We start from the raw sequence: 21,528 nt of genomic DNA, 5'->3' as shown, positions 1-21,528 counted from the left end.
AAGAAAGAAAGAAAGATCAATGTGAAAGAGAAACATTGATCAGCTGCCTCCTGCACACCCCCTACTGGGAATTGAGCCTGCAACCCCAGGCATATGCCCTGACCGGGAATCTAACCGGCCAGGCTCACACAGTAATTTTAGAGAATGAAGTAGCTCAAGGATAGAAACATCTCCATGTGTATAGACATGAAAGAAAACAGCCAGAAGGAAAGAATTTAAACTATAAACTAGTCCTGTTATTTGATGCAACTTAAATACTTTTTCTAAAGGTTAAGGAGAAGCAGAAAATGACACAAATATGTAAATAAAGTATAAATATAATGCATCCTTTACTTATCACTATTATGTTATATTTCCAGAATTATAATAATTTAAAATGAATGTTTTATTTTTAAAATTTTTGTATTTGAATTAGTTATGTTACTTAGCAAAAAATATTTTGTCTTCAAGTATTGTCCTGAAATACAGTGTGTAAAAATGTTTAATATTATCCCTTTATACTACTAGGTTGTTTTACACCTTTTCTCCATAGCCATTTTCACAAGCTTTACCTTCATGTTTAAAGCTTTCAATCGAATTAACACTATAATTTGAATTAAAAAAGAGAAAAGTGAACACTGACCCAACTCCTATTATTAAGTGGATATACCACCTCCATATCAGCCCAAAGCATATCTGTTATCAGTAGTCTGTTACTAATCTTTATAAGACAGGAGGAAGAAAAAGAGAAGAGGAAGGGGGTTCAAGAAAGAGCAGACAAGTACTGTTCACCTCTCCCAGTAGTAGGAATTGCAAGTTGTCTGTTAAATTGCAAGTTGTCTACTAAATGTCTGTTACATTTGTGATAAGTCAAACCCTCAGGCCTCATTCTGTGCCTTTTGCTACAATTTTCTCCTTTAGTAAAACAACTGTCTATAATGACTCAGGATGCTCAAATTCTATAGCCTTCTCTCCTTCTAGGAAAATTCATAAAGATAAAAAGCCAATCTCACTTTTATAAGCCAAATTCACCTCTAGAAATGAGGCGGCATGCCACAGAAAGTCAGTAGAGCTTACACAGGAAGTGGGGCTCAGCACAGCAGCTCAAATCAGCTTTCCATAAAGAAGACAAAGGCAAATACACAGAGAAGCAGCCACCACACTGGACCAACATTATACAAGTAAAACAGGTGCACCCAACCCCACCCCACCCCCACCCACCCCCGTGCCACAGCCAAAGCTAGACACACCCAGGCTTTTCCACCAGAGTTGGTCTGAATTCAAGTCAACAGGAAGCTTTTTGCCAATGGGTTTGGTGTTTAATGCCAATCAACATATGCATGACACAACAGGGAACATAAAGAAATAAAGCAAACACATGTCCCTGTAGCTGTACAATTCTTTTGAAAGGACTTCCAGTAGAGAAACTAAAACTAAGAGAACATGGTGTTAGCTCAGTAAGTATGAAATAAGCACCAACACTCTCTAAAGCAACTTTCTCATTCCAGTGGAAGAATCTTCAATGATGAATCCTCACAACACAGCTCCAGCCACCCTCAACAGCACTTACTGGTTTACTGTACATTAGTTAGACTGTCAACATCAAAAAAAATAAACTAAGAGAAATTCAAATAATACTGTAATGATGATAATTATGGTTGCCATTTATAAAGTGCCTATTAGCTCCCAGTTGGCTATATTTAGCTATATAGCCTAATCTCCATAACAGTCCTGTGAAGTAGGTTTTATTACCCACATTTTACACATAAAGAAGCCACTTCAAATATAAATTAAATATCGCTCCCAAAAATTCCCAGCTAAAAGTAAAAGAACCATAATCATATTCCAAACAAACTCTCCACAACACCAGGAGTCAGTATTGTCAAATCTGTCCTGCTGCCTCTTTTTACAAAGACATTCCCATCCACTCATGTATTATCTGTGGCTACTCTGGTGCTACAATGGCAGTCAAGTAGTTGGCAGAAACAATATGGCCCACAAAAACAAAACAATTTACTATCTGACCCTTCAGAGAAAAAGTTTGCCAACCTCTGCTCTGCATTATGCCATTAAGAATATTTAAAAGGTTGAATAAAATAAACACTTTCAGAGAATTATGAAATTCTGAGAAATGGGAGTTCACTGCAATCAATGTCTTTGTTAACAGCTACCCTAGAACATTCTGTCTATCCACAGAGCTTTCTTCTTCTCCTGAAAAACTCAGTTGGAGAAAGAAGAGTTGTGTATCAGAAAACAAGAATCTGAATTTTGTTGACGAATTCTTTCATCTCCTTCCCAGTTCTATGTCCAGCTTTTCCTCACCCCAAGTCCTCACAGGACATGTTACCAAACTAGGTACCTCAGAGAGAAAGAGAGGGAGACGCACAATGAAAGAGTAGTGCTCTAGCTTCATGGAACTTTCACCCCACTTCCAGACCCTCAACTTGCCACCTGACACGGGACTCTGAAGAACATGCCAAATCTGAGGGTTTACTCAGTTTAGGCTTGTGAGATTGATGCAAGACTAGGTGGAGGAATTCATAGACTAGAATAATAAAATTTTAATATGAAGGGCACATCAGGTAATAACCAATTGAGAGATTATTCCATTTGCTCAAGGTTAAAGAGGTAGCAACAGAGAAAATGCTTCTTTTATCCATTCTACCACACATTCAACAAGATCTGGTTTAAAGCCATAATTTATCTTATTCACCAGCTTCCATATATTCATTAATTTCATATCCTTTATCAAGGCTACACCTTTTCTGGAAAGAGCACCTTTGGGGAATCAAGCAGACTTGGGTCAAATCCTGCTTTGGTCACTTATTACTTGTGAAAACTTAGGAAAGTCAGTAAACCACTTTAAGCCTTTTTATACAAGTAAAATATAGGTAATTACTGCCTAAATGTAAAAAAAGATGAACTGAGATAGCACATTCGGTGCCTAGCAAAGCATCCAGCTCATAGTAGGAACTTTCTCAATGTATAGCAAATGCTAATATTATTCTTACTAGACAAGTAAACTGCATCACCTCGGTCCCCTCTTAGATGAAGGTCAGGAGGTGTGCAAGTATCATCTCACAGTTCAAGCATAGATGATAACCTGCTGGCTGCATGCTAGAGAGAAAAAGAATTTTCATCTGAGAAAACTCACTTTCAACTTTTTAATCAAGTCTTATACAATTGCATATAAGTGTTACTATATGTTGTGATTTATGGACAGCCTTGTTAATTATGAGGTTTTTATTGGAGAGACAGGTTTCAGGGTGAGTCTGCCATCTTGTCAGTACTTGTTAAAAGTTTTTATAGTGTGGCTCATTTGCATGAGTGTTGAGGAGTGCTATTATTAAGTTTTTCTTGCATATAGTGAGAGATTTGTGATTCATATTTGTCCATATATAAACCTTCCACACCCATGACTCTATCCCTTCACATATGTCAACCTTCTCCCATTTCTGAAGGGCTAATTTCATATTATTTTCAAGGTTTTATACAGATAGAGTCGCTTGAAATAGCCCTTGCCTAATTCCTCTCAGCTACTTGTGCAGGTGAAATAGAATTAAACACTGCTCAAAAGTAAAATCATTCAGGCATAGCATGGTGGATAAAAAACCAGGGGGAGGCAGTGAGACAATGTCAAGCATGGATGTTACTTCCTCAAGTTGAATGTTTTTAATTTTGTAAATCAAAAACCTGCAGGAAAATCATCTTCACATGGAAGTCAGGAAGCAGTACTGATAGATCAGTACTATAAATTGCCTACAGAAGAAAGAGAGAACATGAATACACAAAGCCCATAAAAGAAAAAAGACACTCTGATAAGCAGAGAAATGAAAACAGAATGGAAGGGACAGCAGTGAAACAAGCCCATGATGACTCAACCTTTGCAGCAGCCAGAACTTTGTTAGGCACCTCCTGCTCATGACGCCTTCATGTGACACTGGGGGCAGCGCACAGTGTTCACTTGATCCCATCTCCACTGAATCATTTCTGGAAACGACTCCTGTGGTATACAGTATTGCTGAATAACAAGTTAAACCACCACCCCACCACACACACACACACACACACACACACACACACACACACACAGTAGTTTAAAACAGCTGTGGGTCAGGGTTCTGGGATGGCTTAACTGGGTCCTCTGCTTCATAGTCTCTCACAAGAATCTCTCGAGTCTGGGGTCTCACCCAGGGAAGGACCTGCCTACAAGACAACACACATGATTGTTGGCAGAATTAATTCTCTTGAGGGATATTGAACTGAGGGCTTCAGTTCCCCACTGGTTTGGCTGAAGACTGACCTCAGGTCCTCTCTTCTTAGGCAGGAGAGCTTTTCTCCTATGGCAGCTGGCTCTATCAAAATCATCAAGAGAGAAGGAGAATCTTCTAGCAGGACAGAGTCACACTCCTGTAAACTAATCATTGTCCATATATAAACCATATATAAACCGACTCTATCTGTATAAAACCTTGAAAATAATATGAAATTAGCCCTTCAGATTTAGACACCTCCTCTAAATTGCTATATTCTATTGGTTAGAAAGCAGCTACCTAAGGGGAGGGGACTATACAGGTATGAATACTAGGAGGCTGAGATAATCAGGAACTGTCTTAGAGGCTGCCTACAAGAGCATGACAATCTACTCTCATTTTCTTTGTTTGCTTTTTTTTTTTTCCTATCTGATCTCTGTTTAAATTACCACAAAATCCCAAAATAGTCAGGTCAAAATAGATAAAACCTTACTTTTAGTTTTAAGTTTGCATTCCTTAGAAGAGTAGAAGCATTGGGTTGATACAGAGAAAGCATGAATACCAAGCCCAATTCTGGACATTTACTGGCTATAAGATTTTATCAATGAACCTGATTTCCTCATCTTTGAAATGGAGACAATTATGCCTTCTCTGTTTACCTCATTAAACTACTCTGAGGACCAAGGAAAAGAACATGGATCGGGCCCTGGCCGGTTTGGCTCAGCGGTTAGAGCGTCGGCCTGCGGTCGAGAGAGACCCGGATTCGGTTCCCGCTAAGGGCGTGTACCTTGGTTGCAGTTTGTCCCCGGCCCTGGTTGGTCGTGCGGGGGACAGCCACTCGATGTGTCCCTTTCACATCGATGTTTCTCTCTCTCTCTCTCTCTCTCTCTCTCTCTCTCTCTTCCTCTCCCCCCCACTTTATCTAAACAAAAAATGGAAAAATGTCCTCGGGTGAGGATAAAAAAAAAAAAAGAACGTGGATCGGGGTTTCCCAAATCACAGTAAGATAGCACTGGAGGTACCTGAGATTATAGGTAGTACACAGACTATAAGTGGAACTTTTTAAAAGTATTGGTTTTTAGAGTGCATTAGAATAATATAACTTGCACAGAAAAACCATAATTTTGAAGCTAATGTAGCTTAAATGAAGTTGAGTCAATTTTAAGGAAAATATTAAGAAAATAATATGATAGAATGGTCTCAGAATAGAGCAAATATTGTGAAGGTGATATACAAATGACTGCATAAAATTTAAAATGCTTCACAAATGCATCAAATCTTCTTAATTAACTTATGCTCCATGATGCCGGTATGAGAAGGTAACTAGATATATTCTTTGTTATGAGCAGAGCAAACCTAACTATACCTGGTGAAAGAGATGGAGGCTTGAATATCCAACCCTATTTTTTCCCCCACAAAGAATCTGTTACTTCTATCATGAATAAAACATACATATAATTTGTTCCCTGATGTATTTTACTTTTCCTAGCAATGTATTAATAATTTTCACTGATTAGGACCTTACTGCATGCTAAAATGTACACACTGTTTTAATTCAAACGTATCCTAGGAGGAAGATTGTATTCTCCTATCTTATGAATGAGGAAACTGAAGCTAAAGAGGATGAATAACTTGGCCAAAATCACTCAGCAAGAAAGTAGCAGAGCTAGAATTTAAACTCAGCTCTACCTAACTCCAAAGCCTGTGTTATTTCTACTCTGCCAGTAAAGTTTGAAAGGGCTGGATTTCCACTCACTATGCCCACACCTCATCACTTCCCACTTCTTACATTTTTCCATTGAAAAAAAATTTTTTTCCCTCTGGAATGGGGGAAAATAGATTATCACCAGGGCATTCAAAACAAGGTCAGCGAATGAGTCTTTTTTTTATTTTTTTATTTTGCCAAATAGCCCTACAGAACATGCACACTAAGTAGAATAAGAGAAGTAATTTCTTTCAGGCCCAATCTCTTTCACCCCACTCACTCCCAAGAGAAGAGGAGCAAACAGGAAGATAAAGTTCAGACACTTCCTAGGGCACCTCTGAGCAAGGATGTTGACACTTACCACTGCTCCTGTATGACCTCCCAACCAAGTACAATTCTATACGCTAAAAAGCAACTCAATGCCCATGGGCTCCAAACACTGGCAAGCTGTGTAAATGCAAAGAAGTCTCATCTCAAGAAAAGAGAACATCTCACTTTTGCTTTTTCAGTATGAAATTTGAATTTTAACTGTAACCAAATATTCCAAGTGGTAAAGGTACCTGAAATGTGTTTCATTCTCTTTCAAGAAGTTTGAGCGTTAAGTTCTTAGATCTTGAAAAATAGACTTCAAAATCTATTTTAAGAAAACTGATTACTAAAATAATAGCTCACTAACCAGTGAAAATTACAATTCAGGAGACAGCAGAGAGGGAAATGGTCCCATACCGAAAATGTTACTTTCTATACTCAGATTAGCCACTACCCATTTTCTAACAAAAGAAAGCTTTTGCTGATTTGAATCAGGGTATAAAAATACCAAATACTCAGACCTTAGTAATTACAAATACAAGGTAAAATAAACTTGAGAAAAGACAAAGTCAGAAATAGATATGTGAAAATGGAAAATTATAAGTTAATATTTGAAAAGAGATAATTAAAGTATTTTCTAATAATGCACAGATTAAATTTAGGAGAGGTGTTTCCAATTGTTCTTCTCTTCCCACACAGCTCTGAAAGATGACCACAAACCGCAGTAGGTATGTGCCTCAGTGGTGCATAGCACTCTGACTACCACAAAGAGAGTCGTGCAGGTCAGGTCTGATACCAGATGGGAGGAACCATCACAGCATGGCCACCAACATTCTCTCCTCTTTGAATCCCTTGAGAGTTCTGACCAGTCAGAACATGCAACAATCTGGACTTGCTAAACTGGCTCCTCTATGATTAGGTTCATATCAAGCATTTCATCAAGAACCCAACTTAGATATACCTGAAACTGCACATAGTCGGGCTCTCTCATTTGTTTAAGGGGGTAACCACTGGATAGAGATCTCTCTCTCAAAGCAACTTTTCCCTTTGTAATTAATAAATAAATCTATGGGGTGATATCATGAGACTATTCTCTTCCCCAACCACAGTCTATTGTGATTTTTTTTTTTTAAATCCTCATCCAAAGATATTTTTCACTTATCTTCAGATAGAGTGTGAGGGAGAGAGAGAGAGGAAGAGAGAGAAACATCGATGTGAGAGAGACACATCGATTGATTGCCTCCTTGGGTCTGAACCAAAACCGAGGTACATGCCCTTAAATGGAATTGAACCCACGACTCTTTGGTTCATGGGCTGATGCTCTAATCACTGAGCCAAACCAGCCAGGGTGGGTGGTTTTTATAATTATAAAATTCACTCTATATTTATTAGCTGCCATCCTCTAGAAAGAGAATTGTGCCCCCTCTTCATGAACTAGTGTAGTTTTAACTATAACCTCATTCTTTTTGATGTGCAAATTGCCCCATATTAAGCCAGTTAGAATAAAAATTTATTTTTAAAATATGACAGTTTAAATTTTATTATGCCATAATCAAACTATCTGTAAGAGGTTTATAGGTATATGGTGATATTATCATTTATATTGGTCAGCGTTATTATCTTTTATTAATTTATTTCTATCATGCAAAGAAAAGGAGTTGTATATCTTTAATCAACTCCAGTCTATCATGGCACAATTTTCTGAAATTATACTACAGGTGCTTATAAAATATGTCACAAACTATATATCAAAATCAGTAACATTGTACCTGGCCTGTGTGGCTCAGTGTTTGAGCATTGACCCATGCACCAAGAGGTCGCCGGTTTGATTCCTGGTCAGGGCACATGCCCTGGTTGTGGGCCTGATTCCCAGTGGAGAGCGTGCAGGAGGCGACCAATCAATGTTCTCTCTCATTAATGTTTCTATCTCTCTCCCCTCTCCCTACCTCTCTAAAATCAATAAAGAAAAAAAAATCAGTAACATGTTTTATAAACATATATAATAATTCACTGTTAAATTTTAGTGAGGTATATTTGAAATTAGGGTGCCAAATTAAAAATCCTAATTTGCGTTTATATTAATTATGTTTTTGCTAACTCTTGAACTTATTTTGAAACTTTCATTTTAACACTGTCTGGGTTTATAACCACATCAAACACAACTTAAGACTTGGGTATCAAAATTAAAACTGACATCATAATGATACTAATTTTGGCTTAGGATATTTTTTTAAAAGTTTCATTTCAATTGTGCCTTGGTTGATAACCATATCTAGTCTTTCAACACTTAATTATGCATATGCAGAATATGGAAACACCAAAATTAAAAACCTGAACTTAATGTGCCTTATTTTGTACCAAGGCTAGTTTCCAAAACTTTAACTTTACCACAGTTTTTCTGAGATGAACAATCACTTTACATTCAGTTTATGATTGTTGAAAAAATAGTTTTATTATTAATTCATATAACAAAAATTATTTTTAAAGTTTTGTATGATTTTTATAAGCCAAGTCTTGTTTGTTTGATGATGTAATATAAAACATAAAACATATTTAATAGGAAATAACCTCTTTTCATTTATAACAGAAATTGCTGCCCCTGCTAGAATATAAAAGTCATGAGGACAGGGATATTTTACTATTTTGTCACTGATTATTTTACAGGTCTATTGGAGTGTGCCTGGCACATAAGAAACACTCAATAAATATTTGTTGAATGGCTATTAGATTAATTGAATAATCAACGTAGACTTGCACACAGAAAAGAACAACCATGAAAAAAGCATTCCTGCCCTGGCTGGTTTGACTCAGCAGTTAGAGCATCAGCTCACAAACTGGAGAGTCCCAGGTTCACTTCCCACTAAGGGCACATACCTCGGTTGTGGTTTGTCCCCAGCCCCAGTTGGGGTTATGTGGATGGAAGCAATTCGATGTGTCTCTCTCACATCGATGTTTTTCTCTCTCTCTTCCTCCCTCTCTCCCTCCCACTCTATCTGAAGATAAATGCAAGAATGTCCTTGGGTGAGGATAGAAAAAAAAAAGAAAAAAGCATTCCTCATTCATAAAGAATATTACTTTTAGATGATTTCTAATAATATTGTTTTGCTCAGGTTTTGTTTGTTTTTTTTCATTTGGTAAGGATGAATATATGAAAAAATTTTCTAAAACTTCTGCCATTGTTTCTGAGTGTTTATGTAGTTCACTGACCTTTTTTTATCATTTCTTATTTTTCAGTTATAGTTGGCATACAGTATTATATTAGTTTCACATGTACACCCCACTGATTAAACATTATATAATTTACTAAATGATCATCTCAATAAACCTCATACCCATCTGACACCATACATAGTTATTAGAATGTTATTGACTATATTTCCTATGCTATAATTTACATCCCCATGACTATTCTGTAACAACCAATTTGTACTTCTTAATCCCTTCACCCTTTTCATGCCCCTACCACCCCAAATCTGGCAACCATCAAAATGTTCTCCATATATGAGCTTGTTTCTGTTCTGCTTATTCATTTATTTCTACTTTTAGATCCAAATGTTGATAGATATACATTTATTGCCATTTTATTGTCATATTTTTTTTATCAGTTTATTCTTCTTCTTAAAGAAGACCCTTTAACATTTCATGCAGTAATGTTTTGGTAGTGATGAACTATTTTAGCTATTTCTTGTCTGGGAAGCTCTTTATCTGTCCTTCAAGTCTAAATGATAGCTTTGCTGAGTAATCTTTGAACATTTCTTGCCACTCCCTTCTGGCCTGCAAAGTTTCTGTTGTAAAATAACATGACAGTCTTATGGGTGCTCCCTTGTAGGTAACTAACTGCTTTCCTCTTGCTGCTTTCAAGATTCTCTCCTTGTCTTTAACCTTTGCCATTTTAATTATGATATGTCTTGATATGGGCCTCTTTGGGTTCATCTTGTTTGGGATTCCCTGTGCTTCCTGGACTTGTATGTCTATTTCCTTCACCAAGTTAGGGAAGTTTTCTGTCATTATTTTTTCAAATAGGTTTGCAATTTCTTGCTCTCTCTCTTCTTATTCTGGCACTCCCATGATGCAAATGTTGGTACACTTAAAGTTGTCACAGAGGCTCCTAATAGTACCTTTATTTTTTTTATTTTTTTAGATTCTGTTTTTCTTTTTGCTGTTCTGATTGGGTGTTTTTTGATTCCTTATATTCCAAATTTCTTATTTTATCATTTCTTGGCATCACCTACTCTACTGTTGATTCTCTGTAAATTATTCTTCATTTCTGTTAGTGTATCCTTCATTTCTGACTTTTTTTAATGGTTTCTATGTCCTTTTTCATGCTGTTGATTTTTCACTGTTCCTTCAGCATCTTTACAACCATTGTTTTGAACTCTGTATTTTGTTGTTTGCTTGCCTCCATTTCATTTAATTATTTTTCTGGAGATTTCTCCTGTTTTTTTATTTGAGACCTGTTTCTTTGTCTCCACATTTTAGCTGCTTCCCTATGTTTGTTTCTATGTATTAGGTAGAGCTGCTATATCTCCCAGACATGGTAGAGTGGCCTTTGTAGTAAGTATCCTATAGGGCCCAGTAGCACAGTCTCCCCAGTCACCCAAGATGTGTCCCTGTTTAGGCTATGTGAACTGTCCTGTTGTAGTTGAACCTTGATTGCCATTGGCAACCCTGGGATGAGTTGACCTCCAGGCCATTCAGGTGTGAGGACCAGCTGCGACTACAGCAAAGAAGTTGCTGTGCAGGGGTCAACCCTAGAGCAGAACTTGCTTCAGTGGGGTTTTGGTGCTCAATGAATCTTCCCCTTGAGTGGGTGTCACTCATGGAGGTGATAGGGTTGTAATTTTCCCCATATGTCCCTGGTTCCTTTCAAGCTGCTGCACCAGTGCAACCACTGAGCCACACTGGCCCAGCTGCCCATTTTTTAATTGGTTTCTTTTTTTATTAATTTGTTTTGTTACAGATGTTTCTCCTTTTTCTTCCATTAACACCCTCCTCTCCATCCCCCCCACCCCATCGCCAGCTTTGTTGTCTATGTCCATTGGTTATGCATACATGCATATAAGTTCTGTGGTATATCTCTTCCCCCCCAACACCTTCTCTTCTGGGGTTTGTCAGTCTGTACCCTACCTCTATGTTTCTGGGTAAATTTTGTTCATCAGTTTGTTTAGTTCATTATATTCCACAAATAAGTGAGATCATGTGATATTTGTCTTTCTCTGCTTGGCTTATTTCGCTTAGCAAAATACTCTCCAGCCCCCTCCATGTCATCTTAAAGGATAAGAGAGCTTTCTTTCTTACAGCTGTATAGTATTCCATTGTGTATCTGTACCACTGCTTTTTTATCCACTCATCTACTGATGGACACTTGAGTTATTTCCAGATCTTATCTATTCTAAATAGTGCTGCTATGAACATAGGGGTACATATATTCTCTCTGATTGGTGTTTCAGGCTTCTTAGGATATATCCCTAGAAGTGGAATCAATGGCTCAAATGGCAGTTCAATTTTTATTTTGAGGTAACACCATAGTGTTTTCCATAGTAGCTGCCCCAGTCTGCATTCCCACCAGTCTGTACTAGAGTTCCCTTTTCCCCACACCCTTGCCCACATTGTTGTTTCATGATTTGTTGATGGCGGTCATTCTGGCAGGTGTGAAGTGATACCTCATAGTTGTTTTAATTTGCATCTCTCTGATGATTAGTGACATGTAGCATTTTTTCATATGTCTCTTGGCCATTTGTATGTCCCATTTGGAGAGGTGTCTCTTTAGGTCCTCTGCCCATTTTTAATTGGTTTCTTTGTCCTCCTTTCATTGAGTTGTATGAGTACTCTATATATTTTGTAAATTAACCCTTTATCATATGTATCATTGGCAAATATGTTTTCTAGTACACTGCTGGTGGGAATGCAGACAGGGTGAGAGAGAAATATGTAAAATGTCATCAAGCATTCTGAAAAGTCAAGACTTCAGAAAATTACAGAACAACTCAATTCCTGCAACAAATAAATTAAGAGAAAAGGGGGAAAGGAAGAGGGCAACCTATAGATCAAAAGAGACACAAGAGATTGGTATCAATTTCAACCAATTTCAATGTGTTAATCTTATTTTTATCTGAATTCAAGTAAACAATAACAGTTAAAATGAAATAAAAAGTGATATGTGTAAAAATTGGAGATTTTTGTTATAAATTGAATTGTTCCCCCCAAAATTAATGTTAAATCTTTAACCCCCAGTATTTCAGAATGTGACTGTATTTGAATATAGGGCATTTAAAGAAGAAATTAAGTTTAAATAAGTCTGTTAGGATGGGCCCTAATACAATCTGACTTGTATCCTTATAAGAAGGGAAAATGTGGACACTCAAGGGATACCAGGGCTTGAGTGAATGCAGGATGACTATGTGAGGAGGCAGTAAAAGAGTAACCATCTTCAAGCTAAGGAGAGAGACCTCAGGAGAAACCAAAACTGTGAGAAAATAAATTTCTGTTGTTTAAGCCATCCAGTCTGTGGTATTTTGTTATGGTAGCCTTAAGAAATTAATGCAAATGCTAAAATAATGAATATGTCTACCATTCTATTAAACTTAAGAAACATATTGGGGATATAGAAGGAGATATACTGTGGATCCTGGAGCAATAAATCTCAACTGATGAAATGGAGAGAATTAAGCCTCCTTGTGGAAGGTATGTCATATATAGTTTGAAAAAGTCACAAAAAATTATTTTGAATTTTCTTCTCTTCCCTCTTAGAAACACAATCTTGGATCCAACCATATGCAAGTTATGTCACTACTTCTCTTGGTCACTCAACTGATTCTATTCACACTTTTATAGTGAGTTTATATACAGTTTCACCAACTAGAATATAAACATTCACTAGGGATCTGCATTATTTATAATACTGGAACTGACTCTACTCATTCCCTTCTATTTAAATCCAAAATTAGATACAAATTTACCATTTACTTTCTATCCCTTCTCGCTTATAAATTATTCATCCTATTAAAGGGTATAGCTGTGGCAATTCCAAGTTTCAGCTGCCCACTATGTTCTTTCCTATTCATTCCATCTCTTAAACGTGTTTAAAGCATTAACAACATGTTGTATTTCATCCTAGAGACAGCTGGATTTCAAGGAGAGGTAAAATGTTACATTATCTTACTCTATTGTCCAAGATAAATGTTGTATTGTATTACATGTAAAATGTCATCTTTTAAGTCTATTAAGAGTATGCTATTGGTGAGCCATCTGGAAAATACAGTATAGACTGGAAAATAATTATAATCCAGTTTATTGCTCTTTTCTCCAGTTAAGCCTACCATGACAGCTGCTAAAAACTATACAGTGTAAAGGTCGATGCTCTGAAGCCACCGATGTTAGATGCAACCTCCAAAAATGATTAGCTAGTATGAAAATTATTTAACTTCTGTGATACTTTTGTTATGTCTGTAAAATTGAGATACTAATGTATGTTGCATAGGGACTGTATGAGAATTGAATGAAATAATACTTGTAAAGCACTTGAAACAGAGTAGACAATAAGTGTAATGTCTCCTCTCTTCTTTTAAATACAGATGATATTTAATATTCTTTACATAAACAATATTAGATAATCCTATACTATTTGGAAACCATGTTGAGTGAGCACTTTGGATTTGTAAAGAAGTCTGTTGAGCTTCCATGTGATTCTCTTTGAATTTCAGGGGAGAAAAGGCTTTGGAAGATCAAGTTTGAAGATTCCTCAGGAATTCTCAGTCTGTAGTGTATTAGGACCACCCAGTCACGCTTAGCAGGAAAGCGCTGTCCGTGGTGCTAGTAACCGCGCATATCGCTGGCAACATTGCGCTGGCCCTAAATTCTTTTCCAAATTGCTTAGGAAGCTCACATACCTGTCTCGTGGTACAGTCTCAGTCATTTTATCCACTGGTTTTTCACCTATCTTACCATTCTTTTTTAATTTTTTTTCTTTATTGATTTTTAGAGAGAGAGATAGAAACATCAAGGAGAGAGAACATCAATTGGCTGCCTCCTACATGCTCCCAACTGGAGATTTGGCCCACAACCTGGGCAAGTGCCTCCAATGGGAATCAAACCAGTGATCTGTTGGTGCATGGCTCGATGCTCAACCACTGAGCCACACCATTCGGGCTATTTTACCACTCTTTATCTATGTCTCTTTGACAAAACAAAACAAAACAAAAAAAAAGAAAAATCATCTTCCATTTACTTATCACCTCCAAATAGTTTTTATTTTTCAGACACTGTCCATGCCTACCACTTAAGAAGGTGGCTCAAAAATTGGCTCAGGCTATCTTTTCCTACCCTTTTCATTAAGTTTCAGAGAAATCCAAGGCGAGAACACAGGAAGCAGTTAAGTCCTAATGCATTCCTTGAAGACTCTCTTTAGCTAGCAACTCCTCTAAGAAACTTGCCCTGCACCTTCATCTTCAGTTAAGTTCCCTTCTTCCTTATTCTCCAAGTCCCTGTAAACACAAGTCTCAGTTAAGTTACCACATTAAATTGAAATTCACTATTTATCACTTTTGAGGGACATTCAGGAAAGTTTCTTAAGAGCTAGGACCTATATCTTTTTCAACTGTGAATTTCTGCACATGCTGAATTAAGTTTTAACTAAATTTAATTATTGGATCCATTAGAAGAATAGCCCCCACAACACGCCTTTGAAAGGCAACCTGCCTTGTGACATTTGGCTGTACACTAAATTTCAGAGTAGCTAGGCTGTTCTAATAAAGATATTCTGGACTAGGCTCATTTGCCACCATATTCACCTGTATCAGACTTTGCTAGAGTAACTAGCAAAGAACCAATGCCATACATTTCAAAGACTCTAGCTTCCTGCTGTCCATCTTACTTCTTCCTTTTCCCAGTCTACCTATATAACTCTAATTCCCAATACACTACATAAAGACTGGCCCCAAAGACTTAACAAAAACAGTTCATTGGTGCATTTCTCCCAAAAGTAGACTTCTATTCCTCTGGCCAAACCAAGAAATTTAGCCACCACCAACAAACAAAAAGATAATTTCTTCTTCCAGGTAAGAATAGAGGCTCAAATAAGAGTAAAAGGTAGAGAAACTAAGAAACTGAAACCTAAGAAATGTGGGTGTGGTAAGAAAGAAAAAAACACGCCACTAGTCCAGCTGGTGTGGCTTAGTGGTTGAGCATTGACCCATGTACCAAGAGGTTGCCATTTCAATTCCCAGTCAGGACACATGCCTGGGCTGTGGGCCTGATCCCCAGTGGGGGACATGCAGGAGGCAGCCAATCGATGTTCTCTGATGTTCTCTCTCATCGATGTTTCTATCTTTCTCTCCCTCTCACTTCCTCTCTCTCTAAAATCAATAAAAAAATTAAAAAGAAAAAAAACATGCCACTATTACTATCTCCTTCTCTTCCCCATCCAGATGGATTCCCACTCTTTTGAGAATCAGTCAGTATATCTTCAGCCCTAACCACCACTTCCATGGGCCTTTCCTTCTTTAAAGAGCTCTTTCTCATTTTACAGTGGTTTGAGGGAAGGAGAGTCCAAGCTAAGACATGCTAGAAAACTATATGGAGTTTCTCATTTGTAAATAAGCAAGCTATTGGTCCTCCCTTTAAGAGTCTTCCTCCTTCATGGACAATAATGCTGGGGTAGGGGTGAGAGGAGGGGGTCAATGGGAGGAAAAAAGGGGAACATCTGGCCCAGCTGGTGTGGCCCACTGGCTGAGCATCAACCCATGCACCAAGAGGTCGCCGGTTCGATTCCCGGTCAGGGCACATGCCCAGGTTGTGGGCCCAATCCCCAGTGGGGGCATGAAGGAGGTGGCCAATTGATGTTCTCTCTCATTGATGTTTCTAACTCTCCCTCGTTCTCCCTTCTTCTCTCTCTAAAAATCAATCAAGCCCTGGCCGGTTTGGCTCAGCGGTTAGAGCGTTGACCTGCGGTCCTGAGAGACCCGGGTTCGGTTCCCACTAAGGGCACGTACCTCGGTTGCAGTTTGTCCCCGGCCCTGGTCGGTTGTGCGGGTGGCAGCCACTCGATGTGTCCCTTTCACATCGATGTTTCTCTCTCTCTCTCTCTCTCTCTCTCTCTGTTCCTCTCCCCCCCCCCCCCCACTCTACCTGAACAAAAAATGGAAAAATGTCCTCGGGTGAGGAAAAAAAAAAAAATCAATCAAGAGCCCTGGCTGGTTTGGCTCAGTGGTTAGAGCGTCGGCCCTCGGGTTCGGTTCCCGATAAGGGCACATACTTCAGTTGCAGTTCGTCCCCCGCCCTGGTTGGGTTGTGCAGGTAGCAGCCACTCAATGTGTCCCTTTTACATCGATGTTCCTCTCTCTCCCTCCCACCCTATCTGAACAAAAATGGAAAATTGTCCTTGGGTGAGGATAAAAAAAAAAAAATCAATAAAGAAAAAAAAATGTTTTAAAGAGAAACATCTGTAACAAAAATAAATAAATAAATTTCATAAATAAATAAAAGGGTCCTCCTCCTTGGCACTTCGAACCAAAAATGATGTGGTGAATAAAAACTATTCAGTGTTAGGAGAGATCCACTTCACTGAAGTTTTTAAGCAGCAGACACAAAACTTGTGGTTCTCTTCCTATTTCAACCAAGAATCAGCTATAATTTTTAAATCTTTAAAGCAATGCATTAATGCAAACTCACCTAGGAAGATTAGAAAGAAAAGAAAAGCACTTGGCCTTTAAATCTTCAGAAGAGGATTTAATGACATGTTCAGTCTGTTTAATGACAGGGCCAGCACCACACCCCTGTTTATTATGTTCCATTACTACTTCATAAATTTCCTTTATTACTCATGATAAATAAAAATCAAATACTTGCTGATGTGGGTTTTAATAGGTAAAAGTGCAAACAAAAGTAAATTGTTCAAATATCATGAAAATAGGGTCTCAGATTCTTAAAATATATATTTATATTTTTAAATGTCCAATGTGTTGTAACTCTCAACCTAAAATAGTTTTTTTAAAGGATTGTATTCATAATTCAAAGGTGAAAATAATAAAAAGCACATTCAAAACAGGATTCTGAGGATTATTTACTGAGAATGATTTTTGACATTCGAATAGGAAGACACACCCAAAAGAAAACTGCTAAGGCCGATGCAAGATGTGAAGCTAATGAAGTTCAAGTATTGCCTGGGAATGAATTTAACCTGCATAACAGGTGCAGAGCTGTCACTTTCAGACATCTTAAGACAGAGTTATTTTAAATGCCTCTCTCTCAGCGATTGATACTACAGGGACCGACTAACGTCTCCAGCTTGAAACCAGCAAACCCAGAGCTGAAGGAATAGAAATCATCTGCTCCGCCTGCTGGAGGGAGGGGCTGAGTACGGTGATTAAACCATTCCAAAACCTTAGCTAAGACTTTGCCGGACACCCGGCGGCCAGCGCAGTCGCCTCTGCGCTCCCGGAGTCTGGAGTATGCGCCCCAGCACCGTCTAGGCTGGCTCCACCCCCACCACGCCCCCGCCCTATCTCATTATCTGTAGCTCTGTTGCTCCCGCCCCCCCGTCAGCAAGCTTTAATTTCTAGGAGCCCACTGGCCGGTCTACGGGCGGAGCCTAAGGGGGTGGGGAGAGCCCAGAGGCGCCGCCCAGCTGGACCAAACAGATTCACTCCTGGTCAGCTTTCCACTTGTCAGAAACTCCGCTGTGCATTGAGGGCGCTGTGACGCTCGCTCTCGCACTTTCCAGCCATAGCCGTTGCGCAAGGCGCCTTTTCCAGCGAGCGAGCTGGGCTCGTCCGCTAATTCGCGTGCGCTTGGAAAAGCCTGACTTAACGACGGGCCATTTGGCCTTTGCATTAGCCCGCGAGTCACAGAAAGACCGCGAAAGAGGACTGGAGCTTACCGGAGATCTGCTGGGGAGGAGAGAGCTCGCCAGGGCAACGTGGGGAGGAAGGGAAGAGTGTCGTGAAGCTCACCGCCGGCAATGGATCATATGGGCCAGATTTTTTCCGGTGGCTGCGAAATGTGGGAAGAAGACAAGATCATGCCCGGTGGTGGCAGCAGCGATGCGGGCCTGGCCAGCGCCGCCGCGCGGGGGCAAGTGGAGACTGTGAGGCAGCTCCTGGAGGCCGGTGCTGATCCCAACGGAGTCAACGGCTTCGGGAGGCGCCCGATCCAGGTAGCTGGGGCCCCGGGGCCTCGCCGGCAGGGGGCGCACGAACCCGGGTGCGCGGTCTCCGTGAGACGCGTCTAGGAACTGTCTCCACTGTTTCTTTCTTGCTAGATGTGTAAAGCAGGTTTTCACCCACCAAAAATCCTAAAGAAAGGGAATGAAAAACCCACTGCTTCAGTTTGGGTTCTTTTTATTGCTGGGGAAAATATCAATATAGCCTCTCCCTTCTCAGCCTCAGAGATGCAAGGTGTAGATTCAATTGGGGTGTGGGGGAGGGAAAGGCTACTTGGGGAGAACTGTTTTGTCTGTATGTCTACTTTCAGCGATAGAGATAAATTACAAGTTACACATTCTGGTTTGGATTTAAGGAATCACACAAAATCATAGCACATGAAAAAAATTGACCTTGAACGTTTAAACTGCTATATGAAATTCTTTGTATTCTTTTTCTAGAGGTGAATTAAATACAAAGGAACAAGACAGCATTTTCAAACCACAATACTTAATTCTTTATATTTTATGTTAGCATTATCTCTTGAATGTTACATTAGATTTTTACTATTCAATTATCATACTGAATGCTTGGATTACAAAAGCATTCCCACAGCATCTGTTAGGTCCTTTTTAAGTAGAAAAGAGTCTTCATGAATAATTAGCCTCTTCATTGTTAAAATACATTTATTCAATATGTTTATTATTCCTGCTTTAATTAGTACTGATATATATTTAATTCCATTAAAATCTAAACTAATGTTTTTGTGCTTTACTGTTGACTATTATGGTCATATTTAGTACTCACTTCACCATCACCTTCCAGAACCAAGTTTTTATTAAGGAATTTTGTTAACAGTGTAGATTTTAAAGAAAAGATGCGTTCATTCCTTTAGAATTCTTAGAAAAAAATGTTACAAGAAGTGAGGGACTGTTCAAAGCATCAAAAATATGGAAAAGTAGTTATTAAAGAGTTCAAATTATACTAATAATTGAATAAATAGGTTTTTATAGTTTTATTTCACCATTTTCTGATATATTAAAAACGACTTTTCTCCCTCTTCTCTATATGTGAAACAGCCTTTATATCACTAGTAGGAATGATGACATATATCTTGGTTTTTAAGCAAGGAATTTGATGCTTCTAATATTCATGAAACCAAAAAATATATATGGTATACTATCTTTAGATTACATGGTACACTTTAAAACACAAGAACAAATAATTCCATTTTGGATATTTAGTTATAAAAATTGTTTTATTGTTAAAATAAGAAAGTAAATGTTTGCATAATGTATATGTATACAAATGGATACTATAGGATTACTGTTCCAAACATTCTTTTTCTAAATTATGCATTGTTCTGATTCAACTAACAACCATGTTCTTTTCATATAGCAGAACATTTACTATTTAACATTATAAAATCCTAACACATTGTAAAATCCTGTGCAATGTAAATATAGTATTTATTTTATGTTACATTAAATATATCACCCTCTAAACTTTAGCCCTTCTCTATAATGTTGTTAAATATATTTTAAATGGTAAACAATTTATTAACAAATAATTTGTTTTCTTTATTTTATAAAACAATGTGTGACCTTCACTTTTTCCCCTATATCTTCAATTTGGCTCAAATTGTAGGACTATATTATGTTTATAAGCACAGACATATATGACTGAAAAGCAAAAGCCTTCCACAGGGAATTTACTGTGAGAACTAAACAAAGTAAAGCTTATTCTAAATTTAGTTGTTTCTTGTTTTGTCCCCTAAAGCATTACTCTAACTTCCAATATATATCAGCTGACTGCCTAATAAAGATTTTTAGAACCAGTTTATGGCTGGGAGGGGGGAGAGTATTCCACCTATAAATCGTTTAACAAAATAGATTCCTGTGTTCAAATGAATTTTTTTTTTCTTTTTTCTCACAATGGCGACAAGCACTTTATCATCAGCTCTTTCTTGTCTTGGCATGTTTGGAAAATAAACAACCTCAATTGGTAAAGAGTATACCTGGAGCGGGTGGTGAGACTGGGAAGAGGGAAATATTGCGTCAGAAAATGAAGCTTAACCAGACTCCTGAGGCCTGTGAGCACCTCTGCATTAATTGAATAGATAATTCATGAATAGGCATTTCTTTGAAATGGCTCTGCCTGTGTCCCTGCCCAGGCCTGCATCTCGCTGCCCCCTCACCTTAACCCACTCTGCTCTCTCCCTCTCTCTTTCAGGTCATGATGATGGGCAGCACCCGCGTAGCAGAGCTGCTGCTGCTCCACGGTGCGGACCCCAATTGTGCAGACCCGGCCACCCTCACCCGACCGGTGCACGATGCGGCCCGAGAGGGCTTCCTGGACACACTGGTGGTGCTGCACCAAGCAGGGGCTAGGCTGGATGTGCGCGATGCCTGGGGCCGCCTGCCAGTGGACCTGGCTGAGGAACAGGGCCACCGTGACCTTGCCCGGTACCTGTGCACGGCAGCGGGAGACTGATGGGGGATGCACCCAGCCGCCCACAACGACTTTTCTTCTCTCCCCAATTCCCCATCCCCAATTTAGTTCAATGAAGGCTGCAACGTGGAGCGGCGGAAAGCCTGAAAGCCTTCCTGGGCGACTGGATTCCTCGTGAAAAAGGAGTGGCAGGCCGGAAATGATTTTTTTTTTTTTTTTCTGGATCCCACCCTCGACACTCACCATGAAGCCATACGCAGAGAGGCGTGGCAAGTAGATTTTCAGCAAGATTTGGGAGCGGAATGTTTAGTTCTCAGGTGTCGTTTACGCGCAGAAAAGTGCAGTGTGAAGAAGTCCATGAAGGATCTGCAGTGATGCGGTCGGAGTGGGAGGCAGCGGTAGACATCCGGGAGGTAGGTGAGACTGTAGCTCCTCTGACCTTGAAGGAGCCCCGTGTATGCCCCTACTTTGGGCTTTAGGCTCTGCGTGCTAAAGGGAAAACCTGAAAACTGAGGACCTGAGGATGTGGGTGATGGTAGCAGTGGGTGCCCTACGCTTTACTTGTGCAAGACACAGCAAGTCACCTGCAAAACCGTATTCACCGGAAGTCCTGGAGACAGCGCCACCGGATGGTGATAGGAAGAGAGAACGGGAACCACTGTGAATTTGCCCATATATTCTAAAATCCCTGGGT

The 21,528-nt window shown here is 39.1% G+C and overlaps 1 protein-coding gene across 1 annotated transcript; it reads left to right on the top strand.

Moving 5' to 3' along the window:
* The first annotated feature begins 17,924 nt into the window (after positions 1 to 17,924).
* On the top strand, positions 17,925 to 21,070 carry LOC118630258 (cyclin-dependent kinase 4 inhibitor B). The gene is made up of 2 exons (XM_036262081.1): positions 17,925 to 18,397; positions 20,616 to 21,070. Exons 1-2 carry the CDS (start codon positions 18,203 to 18,205, stop codon positions 20,874 to 20,876), a joined length of 456 nt encoding a protein of 151 aa, XP_036117974.1. The 5' UTR covers positions 17,925 to 18,202; the 3' UTR covers positions 20,877 to 21,070.
* Positions 21,071 to 21,528: the final 458 nt, after the last annotated feature.

Source organism: Molossus molossus, unplaced genomic scaffold (genome assembly GCF_014108415.1).
Source record: "Molossus molossus isolate mMolMol1 unplaced genomic scaffold, mMolMol1.p scaffold_m16_p_14, whole genome shotgun sequence".
In the NCBI taxonomy this organism is placed as follows: Eukaryota; Metazoa; Chordata; class Mammalia; order Chiroptera; family Molossidae; genus Molossus; species Molossus molossus.
Note: the sequence above shows the minus strand (reverse complement) of the source record. Positions and strands in the feature narration are given on the sequence as shown.

Coding starts and splice junctions, on each gene's coding strand:
- LOC118630258 (XM_036262081.1), top strand. CDS start 18,203: ATGGATCATATGGGCCAGATTTTTTCCGGTGGCTGCGAAATGTGGGAA. Junction 18,398..20,615: donor TCGGGAGGCGCCCGATCCAG/GTAGCTGGGGCC, acceptor TCTCTCTTTCAG/GTCATGATGATGGGCAGCAC.